We start from the raw sequence: 18,584 nt of genomic DNA on the forward strand, positions 1-18,584 counted from the left end.
AATAAAGATATATCATATAAATACAATTATTTCCAGTAACTATTACGTTTCTTTGTTTTTAATTGATTAATATAAAACATTATCAGAACGTTTTCTTATTAATTATTACTTGTAATAATTATAATCGTATGTATATGTATTCTAGTTATATAACACGTATATGTGTGAAAATATAGTTCGGTCAAAATGACCAAGGACGCGCCTATTCTAATGTTAATTTCAAGATACGCCTACTCCCAGGTTAATATGAAACTACAATACATGCAATGTATATTTAAAACGACATAGATACACTTCAAAACTACATAGATACATTAAAAAAAATACTATATTTTAATAAATATTTGAATAGTTATTGAACAAATATTTATTTACTGTAAATGTTTACTTAACACTATTCAAAGAAATGTACATTAAAGTTTAGTAATTTTTTTCAACGTAATACAACATGTATAATGTATCCTGGTTTTTATCGCTACGTAAAACTTTGTTTTTATCTATTTGCAGACAAAGCTGCGGCGCCAACGGCATTTTTTCGCGTCGTCTGGATTTCAGCGCTTTCAACAGTCTGCCTCGCACCAAGCTTAACTCCTATCATATTAAGGTAAGTAATTAATGATTTATACACACAAGTACGCACGCACTCACGCACGCACGCACACACACACACACACACACACACACTTTTTGATACATTGAGAATTTCGCTTACGGAACGTTTGAATTACGACGTGTTGCTTTGCAAGTGGAATGGACTGGATCTTCAGGAAGTGATAAATCGTTAACGATTGCTACATTCACAAACATGTCACGCAACATTATACTGACAGAGCAGGAATCTTTTTAATTGTTTTTTTGTAAGCGAAAAAAGCAAATTATTACTATTTTTTATTATGCAACGATGGAACGTATTAATTTAGCATATAATTAAACATAGATTTAATTATACGCACAATTTAATATTTTCATCATCAATGCATATATGTGTTTTGAATAAGGTACAAAAAGCTGAATTAAGCGAGTATCGATTAGATTTAATCTTGTCGTAGGAATTCATTAAATTCAACTGGGAGAGGCAGTCCTTTCCAGGCGTAAATCAGGCATAAGAGCTACGCCCCTGGCGAATCCTTTCGCGTCTCATCCTGTAACACTGTCGTCCTACCCTAAATACGCAGAGAAATCAATACTCGAGCAATCCAAGTAGCGTGTATGTGTCTTTTTGCGCGCGCACGTACAGACATACGTATATACGTACTTGCGTATATGTTTATATATACCGGTGTTAAAGAATACTTTTACTCTCTTATGTTTTTCCCTTGACTCGCTACTCACCGCGTAAAATCTTCTTGCGCGAATCAATTAACGTCAACCCTGATTAACTTGTCTACCTGTAGTGTTGTCACAGATAGCACAAATAATCCGGAAAAAGATAAAGGATATCATTAATATCGAAGTTGTCATTATAAATTAATCCAATGGACGCGATCTGTTTATGCAAACGTTTATTTAGTTTATTTAGCGCTGATCTCGCTCAATTGATTTTCCTTATCCGTTTTTATTACAGGTACAATGAGATTGAAAGAGAGTGAATCATTATTTTGGAATTGTACAGAGTGTAATTATATTTAAAAAATGTAATGCATAATTTGCTCGCGAATTTTATATCTAAAAAAATAAAATTGAAAAAACATTTTTTTAAAACATAAAATATAAAAATATAGCTATTTTTATATTTGATTGTGTTATTTTAATTATTTAATTATTATCAATTGAAATATTAAATACTAATGTAGACGTAACTTTTGTATCAATGAACGAATATTATTATATAAATTAATTTTATAGAAAATTATGCAGTTTGCGTTAATTATAAAAGAGATATCAATTTGTTCAGCTTCTAATTTTTACACGTTAATACAATAAATAACGAACTTTCAATATAATTTCCGTCAATAAAATATCTGCCTTCGATCTATTATGTAACAGAAAGCTGTCTTGAGGGAGAAGGCTCCATAAGTGATGCACGTTTTAACCTCCATTCCGTAATGCCTAACAAAATTTGACCTAAGACCTGGCCTCGACCTCCAAATTGCCTGCCATTTTGATGCTTGTTTGCGGGAACCGAAAAAGAAAGGATAACTGGTAAAGCAACTATTCGGCTCTCCCCTCTGAACTAGGATATGTTTTTGCCAAGTTTAAAATAACTTATCTTGTGATAGAACCATCCGGTTGTCCCAACTGTAGTCTTGTTAGAAAATCTGCCACGATTCTGACTGACAATTAAAGCAGTTAATGACGCGGCTAATTAATATCTGCGATACGTTCTTGATACAAATTTGATGACGTTATTCGCTGTACTACATTATTCGTAATTATTGCTGTTATTATTGACAAGAAAAATTCGAGCGGTTATTCATTCGACTTTTTATGCGCGGGGTCATTTGTCGCGGTCATAAAATTAATCATAACTGTGATTGAGGAACAATTTTGCTTCATACATAATACTGTTATCATCGATAATATCTAAATATCACATGCAATTGAATTATTGAATTAATATTTAAATGAAGGCTTTTTAACACGCTATATACATTCCTATATCCTTCGCACTTTACGCAGCGACATTAGAATGCACAAATGTAAGGCGTGTAATATTTTTGCGTTACACTCTTTTATCGGTTTAAGTTGTTGCGCAATAAGGCTCTCCGTGGCCGTTCTCGAGCGTGTTTCGTCGACGAACTGGCGGCGGCTGCTGGTTCCAGTTTTTCAATAATACCGGTTCTCTCAACTTTGCCGGCCGGCCGACCGGCCGGCCTAACGAGAGCCGTTAGGTAACTCGAGGGAGATCGATCTCATGTGAGCGTGTGTGTGCACGTATTGCCGTGCAGCAACAGAGAAGGGTGAACGAAAGAGGGGACAGGGGAGCCTGGAGGAACCAGGGCACCATTGTAAACCGCTGGAAGCTCTTGAAACACCCTCCGAGTCCTCCCATGGCAACCGTGGCCCCGTAACAATTGCCCTGCTCTCTCTCCTTCTTTCTCTATCTCGCGTAACCCTTTCCGCGTATCGAGGGTGGATTTACCCCCTTTGTGCGTTGCGCGTTACGATGCGAATTACAAAATGCAAGGTTTGCCTTTAGTGCGCTGAATATCGATACGCAGCAGCGACGTTCCCTGGAGGAGTCACTTAAGACCCGAGGTTTGTCACTGTGAATTGGAAGTCATGGCGATAACTTGTTCGTTAAGACTCTCTGTTAAGACGCCGTTGAGGCAAGGGGAAAAAAAAAGAATCTTTCGAATGTTCTCCACGTTTCTATCGTCTCGATATCGTTTCGATGAATTTCTTTTCACGATTCTTGTCGTTCGCTTTAGGTGTTGTAAGCTTCACTCTATCTTCTTTCCGCAAATAATGAATAGTAAAGATACATAAAAAAAAATGATGTAGCAACAGTATTATTTTAATTTAAAATAATCGTGTTGATTTATATATATAATAACAGTACTAATGGAACAAATAAAATTTTATTAAAACAAAAACATGACATATTTGTTTCATTAACAGTGTCATTTGATTAACAAAATTATTTTTTATTTAAAATGATATAACTATCTGGATATAACTATCGTTTTTCGTGTGTAAAATGAAGTTTACATGTGAGCGTTCAAATCGAATACAACTTTGCAATAGTAAATTTGCGAAAATACAAAAAGCTTATTTAGGAAATAGAGCGGAGACGCATTTCAAATGTGTGCAAATCGCGACAGACGTTACAAATTTCATGTGAACGACCTCGCGGCTGTGTCTAGCGATAAATCGGACAGGAGGAGTAGTGGAAATAGGAAAGTGGCGTGCTACGATGCAGTAACTCGACACGTGGCTTATATAGATGCTAAAACTAGGAGTGGTCCGCGACTCGACTCGCTCGGTCGTTGTACTTGTAAAGTTAGCGCGCCATTCTATCAATATAAAAAAAAATACTGACAATTCCAATAATGCTCATAGTTCCTTATTAAAAAAAAGCACTTTTAATATTAAAAAATCAAAATTGAAAATATAGCCTGCTAACTTTGCGAATCTAGCACGATACTTCCTTTTTAAAGTTCAAGAAAAAGAAAAATATTTCCACTTTGACTATAGTTTCCGTTAGTATTGCTCCAGTTTTACGAATGTATGTAAATTGAAAATAAATTCCAGCAATTACTAATATTAATAAACTTTAAATATAAGGGATAATTTAAATTCTTTTTTATAAGAGATAATTTGTTGCAATTCCAGCGACATTTCTCGTTAGTTTCCAGCAGAATTCTATGTTCTACAATAATTTTTAAATAGAGTTACAGTTGCTATTTTTTCAACATCCTTCGCTAGTATTTATTTATACTCGTCTCATCACGTTATTATTCACTTATGTACACATAAAAAGCGGTCAATGTTCGTAAGGTACCTAATAACGATACGATCTCTCATGTATTCGAAGTCTGCTGCTAACAGCGACAATTTACGGTGCACTGTATTTTTTTTCAAAATGTATTATTTTTCCCCGGCCGACCTTAAAGCGGGGAGCACAAAAATTTTTGTATAACGCATAACACGTAATACATAAGAAAATGTACCACTTAAAGTCCTTGTTTTCTTCCATAAAGAAATAAAGAACTCTGATTGGTTGAATTTCTTATGCCTTATGTGTGATGCCTTGTGTGTTATGCAAGAGTCTGTGCTCCCCGCTTTAATCGGCAATGCAATTTCATGTCATAAATCCGCACCCATTATCCATTTTGATTTTCCAGGTAATTAAAACGTTTACTGTTTTATACTGTAAACGTTGCGGAAACGTACCCAGCATGCGCGTATCGTTTATTTTTACATAACTCTCGCAGCTTCGTGAATTCTTTCTCTCTCTGAGATGCACGAGACGGTTGAACGACCCGAATATTATCATTTCGTCGAATACTCGAATACGCTAAGCGTTACATCGGCGCGATAGTTTATTATTGCAGTCCGTCGCACGAACCGCGGCTCTTTATCTCGCGACTCGGTAAATATTGTTTCTTGGGCGCTGTGACGAAGATAAATGCATCGAATGTCAGCGGCGCCAGCTTGCAGAAAATACTGAACCGGCAAAATGTCAAGCGCACAATACTCCGTTTCTTTCATCTACTGTTCTTGCATAATTAAAGTTGCACGAGGTGAACAATATATAAATACTCTGTAATATTTCAAAATAAAAAATTAACAATAACAATGAGAATAATTAATTAAAGTGAATGACTTATTATACGCTATGTAAAAAATTTAAAAGAAATTACAGTGAAATTACAGTTAATTTAAATAAGAGGTGAGAGGGGGGGTAGTATTGTGTGTATCGAAGTGTCATCGAAAACCTATGCTTATGCCGAGCGTATTATATTTCGCCGTTGAACGTATTACATCGCTCTCATTATCTCAACCTAGCTCAACTCTGATAAGAAATTGTTCCGTTAGCAAATATTCGCGAACTACGCTTTTTCTGACAAGGCCACGCTGTAAGAGATGCAATCTGTTTATAAGCTCTTTCGAGTGTGATTCTGTTTTTTCTAAATAAAACTTTAATGGAAAGATGCATTAACTACCCGAATTTGCTTAACTTTTAATATAATTTAGTTGAATTAATCAATTATGGCGCTTTTTCACAGAAATTTTGTAATTCTCTCTCTATAAAATTGTTATCTTACGTAACATTTCTTTCTTAAATAATATTTGCGAATTTATGAAATGAACACAGAAACTGTACGAAATCGTAAGTCGAGAGCAATCGTAAGTCTACCTCACAAAGGATGGACCGCGTAATTTTCTCGAGGATTGTGCAGAACCCTCGTTGGTCTATGCTGAGTGGCGCTAAAGCTCTGAATGATACTCGTGTTCGAGGGAGCAGAGATTAATTAAAAGGACCGCTCGCGTAAGAATGACGTCGAAAAGCTTTTCTCGTAATTCAGTTGCTTTAGAAGAGATGGAAAGTGAGACCTTTCTTTCGTGAGTATCTTTTCATACGTCTTACTCGATGGACATTGATTTTTAATGAACCGACGTCGATTAGTAGCATTTCCGATCAGCTCGAGAGAGAATTAATGGAAAATGGTATTTATATGTATCTTTCGTCGTGTTTCATTTCTCGCTATTTTCGAGATAAAAGCTTTAGTGTATATTGAGATATATTCCTGTTTTTGTGCATTAATAGATACATATTTAATAGCGAATTATGTATTTTAATGAAAAGCAAATGCAACGTATTATACATTTACCGTTTGATCTAGAATATGAATGATGTGTAAATATCTTATCGAAAAATCTTTTGTGCGAGATATTCTTTATTTTTATTTGTGTGTGTGTGTGTGTGTGTGTGTGTGTGTGTGCGCGCGCGCGTGTGTGTGTGTGTGTGTGTGTGTATTACTATTATATAATAATTTCTAGGTTTTATGCTATCTCTTTTAAATTTAATTTCATGTGATTGTCCAAATGTGAACTGCGATTAAATCATTGCTATTAGCAAGATTTTTTGCCACGTTCGCAGTAACATAAAAGACCCATTAACCCTCCATGGTCAAGCCAGAGGAAGAACAATCACGCCATTTTCAGGCAGTTGTTCCCAAGTAACGTAATCTTCCTGCTTCTCGTCGCTGGTGCTGATTAAATTCAAAACCAGTACGATACTGAACGAAAGTTTAGTCGCTCGCGTTTCAAGCAGTGTTGTAAGGTACGCTCTATTGTAATAATTTTGTAATAATTTTTTATAACGTAAATGAGAAAGTAGTATTAGAAAGAAATGTTTATGTATTCGCATCTATCTTTGTTAAATTTAAATTGAATTTAAAGTTTTCATCATTATGGAGTTAAAAAATTTTTACATTCGAAAGCCAAGATGAAATTACTTTTATTCATTGACTATTTTTACGGAAATATAATATGTATGTTGCAACTAATGCAACAGCAATTAAAATAATATTTATAGAAAATTCATATTAGAAATTCGGAAGAAAGTTTTTTGTGTCAAATTTTGGAAAGAAGATATTTAAAAAAAGAATTGTGTATGTATGTGTGTGTATATATATATACATGTGTGTGTGTGTGTGTGTGTGTGTGTGTGTGTGTGTGTGTGTGTGTGTGTGTGTGTGTGTATTTCCATACTTTCTCTATTCTCTCAAGTTTCCTTCATAATTCCTCTCTCTCCTTTTTTGTTTTCTGAGTACATTTTGTGTATTAACCCTCATTGTAGACTCTCTGCGCACAATGGAAGTTTGCATTAAAGGTCATTAGCTTAAACGTTCGCCTTCCTGTTGCGCAACTCGCGCAATTCAACGTGCTGTTATTCGAGGCTCAGAGAGAGAAAGAAAGAAAAAAGAAAAAGATAAAAACAGTGTGCTCGAGAATATAAAATAGTTACTTTAATTAGTAATTTAATGATGTGTCATCTATATGTTTTTTATATTTCTTTGTTATAAAAGAGTGATATCTGCGATTAGCAAGATTTTCAATTTTATTTTAAATAATTAAATTATTTTTTAATTAAAATTTATTTTAAAAAATATATAGAAAGGAATATTGTTTTTGTTTTACGTAAGCACATTGTTAGAATAATTTAAATAATTTTTACATATTCAACAATATTTATCATTTATTACTATGATATAGTTATTAATGTGGATTAAATGGTTTTTTTTTATTTTTAGTTATGAGATAACACAAGATAATACATGATTCTCGTCAATGTGAACTTTGAATCATAGTCGATTGTATTGTCCTTGAATTTATCCCTGAACTGGGATAAGAGTCGTGGTTCCCTTGAGAACTCGACCTACCTCAATCGGATCGATGCAAGATAGCTCTATGCTTCTCTCGCCCCACATCACGCACACTAGTATTTTTATCCGTGAACTTGATATACATGGGTAATCTCCATTTTTTTTTTGAGAGTGAAGGAAAAAGTACAGCTGACTTGATACATGTTTTATTCGCACAATGAAGTAATAGAGTAACATGCGAAATAAATTATTATGCTTCTGTAATAAATAAAAAAAAAAGTAGAAGCAAAATGAACGATGAAAAGTTTTGTTCTTTTCCATACTTATATTTTCACATAAATCAGTAGACTATAAAAAAGCAGTTTGTCAAAAGTTAAAAGCCACTTGAAATAATTTAAAGTAGGCTTACTTTCTCATGAGTAGGTACGCATAAATTTTTCTTAATAACGGTGGAAAAAGAAATAAGGAAATCAGAAATGGCAGATGCGTGTTTTCTCCTCATCTTCATCATCATTATGAAGAGAAACAACCGATGACCTCTCTTTGACGAACAGGATTATGAATGATAATGAGCAACGGTTCCTCCTTCCTTCTCGTACTCATTAAGCTAAAGAGTCACGGAAATTAAGGCAATTGTCAGGCGTGTTATTCCATGCTTAAATTATTACGAGGTATTCAAAATATAACATAATATTTTTCCATCTATTAAACATTCTTACTTTACGTATCATATATAAAAATCTATAATTCTCTACGATCAATTTTATTTATAGTTGATATCTTTTGTGATATTAAAAAATAATATAACTGTATGTATAGGGTGTTTGGGAAATAATGATAAATCTTTTCGCATAGGGACAGAATGGATTGAGTCGAAAAGTCCTCTATCATTTTGTAATTTTAACATAATTAACGAGATATTAATTTCTAAATATTATCGAATAAACAAATAAAATCGATGTATAAAATAATTTCAAGATATCTTTTAGTGTTCTTTGTGAAATAATTTGAATATTTTGAAGATATTTTTTAAAGAATTTTTAAAAATAAGATACTTTAAAGGTTATCTTAAAGTTATATTGTCGATTTTAGACATTTTGCATTGGCTAACTAAAAAAAATATTGTAAAAATTACAAAATGGTAGAGGACTTTCAACTTAGTTTTTTATTAGGAATAGCACTGTATAATTAATGGGCGTTTTTTCAAAAATATCCTGTATAAGAGTAAATTAAGATAAAAATAGTTTTGTTATTCCAAGAATAAATCAAACGTAAGTAAAATATGAGTTTTCGCGGTTGTTGGTGGGTAAAGAATATATTTATAAAGTGGTAAAATATAAATCGTAAACAGTTGGAATGTACTTGCCAACGAAATTAGTTGCAACGTTCGACTCTGAATTTGAGTTCTCTTGAGTGCGGAAGTCAAATACAAGTTATCAAGCAATTTATACTTGACTTCCGTATACTGAAGAGGACTCAAATTCAGAGTTGAATTAACGTTCGCAATTAACTTTATTAGTAAGTACATTCCAATTATATCTCATCGCTTTATAAATATTTATGTACTAACAACCGTGGAGGCTTATCTAAAAATAAATATTATTGAGAATAGAATTTAATATTTTTTTCAAGATCATCACTGTTTCTTTTATTTTATTGTCGCGGTTAGCCATATATTTTGGGAACTCACTTCCTGTCGTGCTTCGCATTCATAAATCGTGATATCACGAGACAAAGCGTCTTTGCCATGACTGAAACAATGAACGATCAAATATTCGTCGGGAAAAGGAGAGATAGGGAGGACCGACACTGGGAAAAGAAAGATGGAAAGAAACGAGTCATAATCGGCGAGACAAATGTCATTCCTTCTCATGCAGTCATGTAGTTGTTCTGACGTCTCTTAGAAAGCAAAAAGGAGAAATAACATGTATGCTTGATGGAAGACACAAGGGAGAGCTCAACGTCTCGACACCCGGACATGACTGTGAACGAAAAGTAATGACGGTGGACGCGGTGCCGTTTCCGTTTTCGTCGCGAAACGCGCGATACGTGAAGTCGACGAAACGCTTGGGGTACCTTTTACGGGTTTTCCTCCAGTCGGTAACTGGTTTTTATACTCGCCTTATACGAGAAAACGCTTCGCGTCCGTGTTTTCCTTTCTTGAGAATCGCCCAAGACCGGTACTCTCTGTTACCGATTACGCGAATGTTTAAGCTCGTACGAATTTCGAATTTCTCTAATCTCGTGTTCTAGTTGGAACATAAGAAAAACTTTCATTTGAACGAGTCGATATCGAGTACCGCAGGAGACTACTGTATCTAATAATATTAAAATTCATGAAGCGTCGCTGTGTTGCAATATCGCGAGGAAATCTCGCCACCTTAGTGCTGGACGCTTTTTTATTCGCGGTGGTACAAAATTATGAACTCAAGCGCTTCCAAGAGATAAAATAATAGCGCAAAGATAAGAAAGCGTATGCAAGAAGTAATTAACTGGAGGAAATTGCGAGCGATTATTTTTTTCTCGGAAGTTTTTTTTTGAATAAATAGGGAATTATGTAAATAAACAGAAAGTATGAGATCTGTTTTTTATCGCTGCGTTGAATCGCACAAAAATTTTCTTTCTCCAAACTTTTCGCTAAACTCCAAATATATCTCATTTTAAGTATAACGAGTGTACACTAGTTTAGATTGCAAGAACGGACCTACAACAGAATATGTATGAAAAAATTAATTAAATATTTAGATAAGGATTCTATACATTCTATGTTGTTTGGTCTTTTAAAAACGTAGGACATTACGAGAGAGTACACTTCTAGCATTGCATTTTTTTTGTAATTAGAATAGGAGATTAATCTCCTTCGCGCATGGAATTCTCTGGTCGTGTACAACGTAATTGCTGTGCGGTTGCTAGGTATCCGCAGATTTTTGTTGGCATTGGTATCCCAAGTAATTAATGCAGAATGGCGCGCGAGGTGAGCAGAAACTTATTACGACGGACATTTTTTCCCCCGTGGCTGATAGCACTTTTCCTCTTTCTCTCACATTTCTTCTCTCAGTTTACCACGGCTCGAACGCGTCTTTGTTCAAGCAGACGTCTGCGCGCGTTGGCTTTATCCCCCACAGGGAGTCTGAGCAAGGGGAGACTCTGATAGAGAAATAGTTGGAATACGAGGCGTTACGCGCGCTGATTTGGTTCTTGTGCACAATGGATCGATCTGTCTGCGTTCTTCGTGCCGAACGTGAACCACCTCCAGCAACGCGCATGGGATATTTCAACGTTATTCCAAACTTGCCCATATTATTCACATATCGGGGAAGATACTCGAGAAAATTTCCCTTGCGAGTTGCAAGGTATTAATAAACCTGCGCACACTATAAATGTGCGAATAATAATCATATATAATGATTCTTCTTTATCCAATTTATTCGCGAAATTTATCCAACATCCCCACAGGCTAACAGGGGAAGTCTTTAACAACTGATAATTGAAGAGAGACGTGGGATGATTGATAGAGAAAGTTCACCATCGTTAGGCGTAACTGATTAAAGTCCAGAGTATCTTTGGTGTGTACCGGTAATTAAGATATAAATTCTCCTATAGTGAAATAGTGTCCCTAAAATACTCTAGTCAGAGCGGTGAGGCGCGGCATGGAAAGTCATTCGCGTGAAACGACCTCTGAGCATCGGCTGTGGCTATGTGGGGAATTCTGCGAAAAGTTGGTAGATTTATTATGCTATTACCAGGGGTTAGGGAACCGAATCGGGAAGGAACGCTTTTGGGCGCGAACGTCGAAATTTGCCTGCGGGAGGTCAATAACGTTTCGGCCGGGAGTGGCGAGAGCAATGGTGGCTTTCCCTTTCAGGCATACGCACTGTTCGCGAGAGAAAATCATTCCTGACAAACGTTCCCACGAGAAGGCGCGCGCGCACGCATGCATGTCGACCTTTCGATTTTGCGTGAGCGGCCCAACTTGGCCAATCGTCGGACGAACTAAACGCGCGTATTTGTACATAATCGCGCGGGAAACTGCGAGATATCGGTTGATGAACATCGCTCGCCCCCCGCGACGGGTGAGCGGAGTTATCTCGATGGTGAACCTATTTGCGTAAATGGGCGTCGTCTGATGAAATATTGTTGAACGTGAAATACGGCCGAACGCAATTTTCCGTAATATGTAGGATCACAATCGCCGCGAGCCTCGTGCGATGATCTACACGTGGACTCGAAGAGAGATTTTAGCTTCAGTCGTCGTAAAAGCTGTAGATCATCGGATTTAGCATTAAAAACTGCACAATTTGTTGAAACTGCGATTGTAAGTCGCGCGATTCGGAGAGCGAGGTGTTTTGACATCGAGGTCTTTGATATCTAAGAGAAAAGGCCAAAGTAGTTAATTGTCGGCGGATAATCGTGAGAAAGTTTAATTCGTATACGATATTGTTAGGCAACGGTTACTGTTTATACTTATCGTCTACTATTCATACTTATCGTCTGCTATTATCAGCAGTCTAATGTATTGATAAGATAGATTTATCGATCCTCTTCTTATTTTAAAGTTGAAATAACAATTTCGCATGTGACTATCCCTTTGAAAAATCCGTCGATACTTAATCTGTTAAAAAATGTTTTCAAATCACATCAAATTTTTAATGTAACTTGAGTCTGAAGTCGTAAGAAATTGATCAATTACAGTCGAAAATGAGAAGAGCAATAGATTATGATTAATCAATATTTCTTACTCTCTAAATTCTTTGGAGTGGAATCTCACTATAAAGAGTGAAGATTAAGCCAGAAAAAGAGTGGTTCAATTTTCAATCTTTAAGAGAGATTTTACTTTTCAGAGTGACAATTTACTTCAAAAATTTTAGGGAGTACGGCTCAAGATTTAAAGCTTAAATTTTACGCCTTAAAATCTCATTGTAGACACTTAACAATTTATAATTGAAAGCTAACGCGCGGTAGTTCAAGTATGGTTTATATATTGATCACGCGACGGCTAGAGATTATCACCGAATTTTCATTACTTTTACACGGTGGGACGTCTGCAGCGACCTAAAAGTTCTGCCGGGTGATACTGCGCATTGTCCGGACCGACGGAATGGCATCCTATTAAAGTCACCAAGATGGAGCCGCTCGGTTCTCTCCTGGCCGAAGTGCCAGAGATAGTTGGAGGGTAGGAAGCACGATGTCTCAGGTATGTACGTCGTATAACCTGCGTGACTCGTATTTCTGCACCGATATTTCTCGTCCATAGAATACCGTGGGCATTCTACCGAGACGCACGCGAAGTGAGATGAGACGTTCCTTGGTAAACCGTGAATTATTAAGTACTTTTTTTTTACACTGCGTTAAATTTTAATCGTTAATCAATTCTGCATTCCGGATACGTCAAACGCTTCGACAAATTCCAGATACTTTTTGTTCATCTCTTTTTATACGTGGTGAGAGCTATTATATATTATTATTTAATATGATAATTTTTGTTTCTGTTTTTTTCTTTTCTCTTATTTATACTTTTTACAAATAAAATAAATAGAGATATTTTATTTATGATTTAAAGATTATTAAATATTGTTATATATAAAAATAACTTGGGCTTTCAAGTCATTTTGGTAAATATATATACGTTTTGTTTTTTAATTTGTACAATCTATTTGATTGTAAGATCAGATAATTTATAATGTATTTACGGCGCAATCGAATGGGAAATTTTTCACGCTTGCGATACGATGATATGTTCTAGCAGGGCTACAATTTAAACTTTAGACGACGTCGTTACAAGAAATGAAAATTCGTCCTTGTAATCGTTCATAGCACTGAATATCAAGGGCAAGGGGTGTAGTGGCTGGGTTTGTGGTTGCGAGCAAACGGGCAAGGGTAATGCGATGGCGATGGTCGATATTGGAAGCATCCAGGATCGGCGGCCAAATTTACGATTGTGGCCGTGGGCGATTTCAGTACTGAACGAATTCTTTTCGCACAATGATATACCGCGTCGCATTTGTATTGGACCGGTTGTTCAAAGATAGAAAACTGGTTTTCGTCATTGATTGAGAACTGCTGTGGCTATTTCTTACAGAGGTCAGGTTTAATATTAGATCAGGTCAGAAATGTTTGGTTGGAAATAATAATATCAAATATTTTATTGTTACAGTACGTTTCTTGTACATTTTCGATTATATCTGTTAAAATCTGTTGCCGTAATAATTAAATGTCCCGTTGAAAAATTTATTTATTATTAATGTCTAAATAAAATGTAATTTAATATTAATTTTAAACAATTATTATTTTATTCGAGATTACTTTTATTGTGATTTTAATGATATTTGATGGGATTATAATTTTTAATATGAATTCCTTAATTTATTAATAAAATTTTATTTGAAATACCTTTTATTTCCTTTACTGTTATTTTAGTAATCGGAAATATTTCGGTTTTAAGAGACTATAACCATTTTGTCCAATTTCTTTCATAATCCTGAAAAGACCATGCAGTGAAAAGAACGTTACATTCACATCTAGAATGCTCTCGTTTTCTTTTCACATATATTTCACATAGTTTCCACACATTCCTCGATAGATTATATCGATTGCTTGAGAATCACAAAAAAAGGGGCTAGGGCACTCGTGCGAACTTTAGTACGGCCAAATCTCTCTCGCGCTGAGCCTTCTCTCGCTCCATTTAACAACCAGTGATATCAGTCTCGTTTTATCTTGAAGGTTGAAAGCAAGATAAATTCGCGACAAGAGGCGAGATTCGTCTCTTTTCTTTTTTATATGCAGCACGAATGTGCTGGGACAACGGCTCAACCGTCGCAAAACTATGTTCAAGCGACGTCCGTACAGCAACCCTTTCGGTTATTCGTGCGGTTTGCATGAGCTCGTACCCGGCCAATCCTCGGCGCTTTGCCTCGTCCCTTGGTAGACCGAGATGTTCACCGCATGGGACGGATACCGCACATAGCCCTCTTGGACACCGAATCCTCTCCTGCGACATTAACGCGACCCTCGCACTTTGAGTCCTGAATATCAACGACATTAGCCGCAACCCCTGGCAGGTTGATGGCCCGGGGCGGCAGCGGAATGTCAAAATTGCGGCTTTAGCTATTCGACCTGGTATTCTGTCGTCATTGATACAATAGTAAAAATACGATTGTTGTATCGCGTCGAAATCAGTAGTTATTTGTACAGACTTCTATAAGTTTACTTCATTATAAGTCTGTGGTTATTTGTATCGGTAACGACAATCGAAACGGGAGATGATAAAAAAAGAGAAATATAAACTTGCTTATGTCGAGAGCGAAAATAGAGGAAAGGTCCCTATTATGCGATACCGGGTTCATTTTGGGTAAATGCTAGAAATCTATGAGCAGAATTTAAAAAAATAATAGGATATTTTGAAGGGAATTTAATAAACTTTAAGATGATGTTATATAAAATTTAATTCAAATTCCATTTTTTTTTAAATTAAAGAAATGTAAAAAGTGAGCAAAATCACAAAGTCAAAACATTACGCTCCTAATATGAGATGCCCCGAAAAATTGATAATAAAACGCAAAATATATCAGTATTGTAACTAAAAAATTTTATTTAATGTCTCTTAAATACAAACTCAACCAGGACGAAAAATGAGTATGCGATACATTATATCCAGAATTCGTTTTCTGGTAGTTGAAATCAAGCATCGCAGAAATAGGCACTCGACGTTCATTCCGGTTGTCCTTTTTATTATTATTATACAATAACATTTATACTTTAGCAATGATTTTTACTATGCATGGGAGCATGAGTTATTTCATGTTAGAAATACCCTGAGTATCTCATATTACGATTTCTACGCCTTATGATTTTATGATCATCAAATCTAACTTCTGTAATTAAACAATTCAACATATCCCATATTTTTCTATTAACACGACCTTATTCTTCACTATATGAAGAATTTATTATCAAATATTTATTTACTAAATAATAAATGTTTAGAGTTCATCTCAATGAACTTGAAGACATCCAAATTCTACAATCTTTTTTTACAATAATTACAGGCATGATCTAATAATGAATTTTCTACTAAATAGTTTTCAATCCAAGAGCAATAAATTCATGATGGAACTAATAGATAGCGTCTATTAGTTTAGTAGAATTATCTCAAATTAGACGCTTGTCTCATAATAGGGAGCTTTCCTCTATATATTCACGTAGATTGTATAATAAAATTCAATATAATAAAATTTTTTTAACTCGATCGTACAACGTGGTTGTAAAAACATACGAGTCTTTTGCAAATTTGTATAATTACATTATACGTATTAGTTGAATTATTTATTATCAGTTGACAAAAAAAAGCAGTTTCGAATATCGCGAAGATGTTTTGATTATAATTTCGTTAGTTTCTAACAAATAACATCAACAATCGTTTTCACTCTTCCAAGTAGTTTTAGCATTCGTGACTCGTAAATTGTTGCTGCGTCAGGATCAGAAGTTCCGTGAGAAGTTTGAACGAGCATATCCGTGAAGAGAACTTTTGGGTTTTAAGGTGAAATAGATGGATCGTTTATTCGCTATTATACACGACGCTTGCTTTCGTGGGACCCGACAACAAGTGTGAAGTGACTGCTGCAAAGGATAAATGTAGAGAGATGCCGCCCGAAGTGAGTGACTCGCTCGTTAGCTTAAGTTCACCGAGTTTGTTTCGCGTCGCTGCTCTTCTAGACACGCACGTCTTTTGCACGTCCGTCATTCATTTCAGACAGGTCCAGACGTTGCGCACGTAACTCTCGCACGTAAACTTTCGCATTCGTCGCACTTAAAGAATATATGTGCACTTGGCGAGCGTTGGGTGATACATAGCTACAGAGGTGGCAATAAAAGCTGATTTATTTCTTGCGAAATAACGTCGATCGCGAGCATTCAGCGTTCCGGGAAGCCATCGGCGCCGTTTTCTTTCGGCATTTTTTCCCCAGAGTCGTATCCAAGTTGTATTTATGTCGCTAGATTTGCAGTAGTTTTCGAATAATCTTCCCCAGAAATGGTCAGCGGAGTTCAAAGGCGAGGGATAGAAAAAGTCGGGACGCGCTATGTAATAGGAATTCGAAAGGTCTGGATTCTACAGTTACATGAAAGAGGAGGAACCATAGTGCACGACGGGGGTGGGATGTTTGCAACTCAGGATCAATACCGCGTAGTTCCCGGCAACGGTCATGAAATCATTGACCATATCCGGTGTCTCGCCCTTAGTCAGACCTTAGTGGTCTGTTGCTTCATTTGGTCGATCTTAAATCGACGTATGTCAATGATTATATACCGAAAATTTCTTCGATTCTGCTGGATCCGCTGTTTTGAACATCCCCAGATCTGTTGATTCGCCAACTATTCTTTCTTTATTCCATTCGATAATCATTTCCGAGCGTTATAATCTTCGTCGAAGTCAGTTCAATAGTTCAGCTTTTTTTGTACAAAAATTAAGGAAGTGACCTAGTCACTTTTTTTCATTCGTTGACTTGAGGTCGATGTTGTAACATTTAATAGATACAATCAGTTAACACTTATTTCTTTCTCTTCATTTATCTCATTCTCTCAGGATACTTATTCGTTCGCTTCGCTCCAACTTTATGACACTTGCGTCTTCGACGGCCATAAAACTTCTCTAAAGACCATTCTGGAAGCTTTATTAAAATCTATGGACCGGAGAACTCTGATCCTGCTTAAAATTTGCACATACATAAATTCGAATTAAACACGCTCGTTCTCTTTCGAATAAATGTTCAAGTTGCGTCATAAATTCGAAAAGGATAGTATCTTTATTAAAATCGTTGTTGATCATTCTTTTGTTCTTATTACTTTCCTGAGACTCGAAGAGATCTCTGTTGAGCCTTTCATGGGAGACGACGAACCTGGTCATCCTCTCACCCTCACGTCTCGAGGGTCTCCAACATAAATGTCGACGAACCCTCGATCAGTGTGCCGTATGACCCCCCATTGCCATTTCTTTGCCACCCGTTACTTTTTTCTCCTTAGGAGAGTTCTTTTGGTCCCATCAAGACGCTCACTCCTCATAGTCGACGTTACACAAATTAGCGACCTTTATACGGTCCTCTTCTCTTTAAGTCTGCCGCGAAGGGACGGACGGCAGGGGGTGGGTGGGATCAATGGCGCAGCTGACGAGTGTTCGGTTGCGCGTGCGCGCAGACAATTCTATCGACCGTCGCTGCAGCATAGACACGGCCTACCCCTTCCAACCCCACCGAGGCCAGGCTGATCTCTATACCGGGACGCGGGGGTGGCTCGGCTCTCGACGGGTTATACGGGCGGTGGCAGCTGAGGGACGCAAGGGGCCATAAGAGGGTGGATGCGGAACCGATGGCGGCGGCGGCGGCGACGGCGGCAGCTGGTGGCGCTGCAGCATTCTGCGGCCTTGACTCTGCGCTCGCTAACTTTCCCCGATGATCCACAGTAGACACCCTGGCGACACCGCCAGACAACTCGATGGTCTCTCTCCCTCTTGTCTTCCTCGTTTCCTGCTTTCCTTCTTCGTCTCTATACCCCGGATTCTTTTGCCAGGGACTTTTAGCACCCTAGTGCCGTGGAATCGCCTGTGATACTCATAACCCATTTTACACTTGAAGAAGAAATGTCCTATCGAAGGGATGCGTGTAGTATACCGTGTAGTATGCCGCTCCATAGTCCCATCGGTACAAGTAACGTATAAATAAAAGTCAATAAAAGTGGCAGTTTCCGAACGATACGTGTATGAATATGATATTTATCTCAATTTTTGTATGCTAGAGCTTTCTAATAATATTATGCTAA

The 18,584-nt window shown here is 36.6% G+C and overlaps 1 protein-coding gene across 1 annotated transcript in view; it reads left to right on the top strand.

The window, feature by feature from the left end:
- The window catches only part of LOC108693396 (headcase protein), a 156,074-nt gene that overhangs the window by 32,839 nt on the left and 104,651 nt on the right, over positions 1-18,584 (top strand). The window contains exon 2 of the mRNA XM_018202297.1: positions 508-604. Within this exon, the coding sequence (XP_018057786.1) occupies positions 508-604 (97 nt within the window). The remainder of the gene's footprint in view (positions 1-507; positions 605-18,584) is intronic.

Source organism: Atta colombica, unplaced genomic scaffold, assembly GCF_001594045.1.
Source record: "Atta colombica isolate Treedump-2 unplaced genomic scaffold, Acol1.0 scaffold9, whole genome shotgun sequence".
Lineage (NCBI taxonomy): Eukaryota > Metazoa > Arthropoda > Insecta > Hymenoptera > Formicidae > Atta > Atta colombica.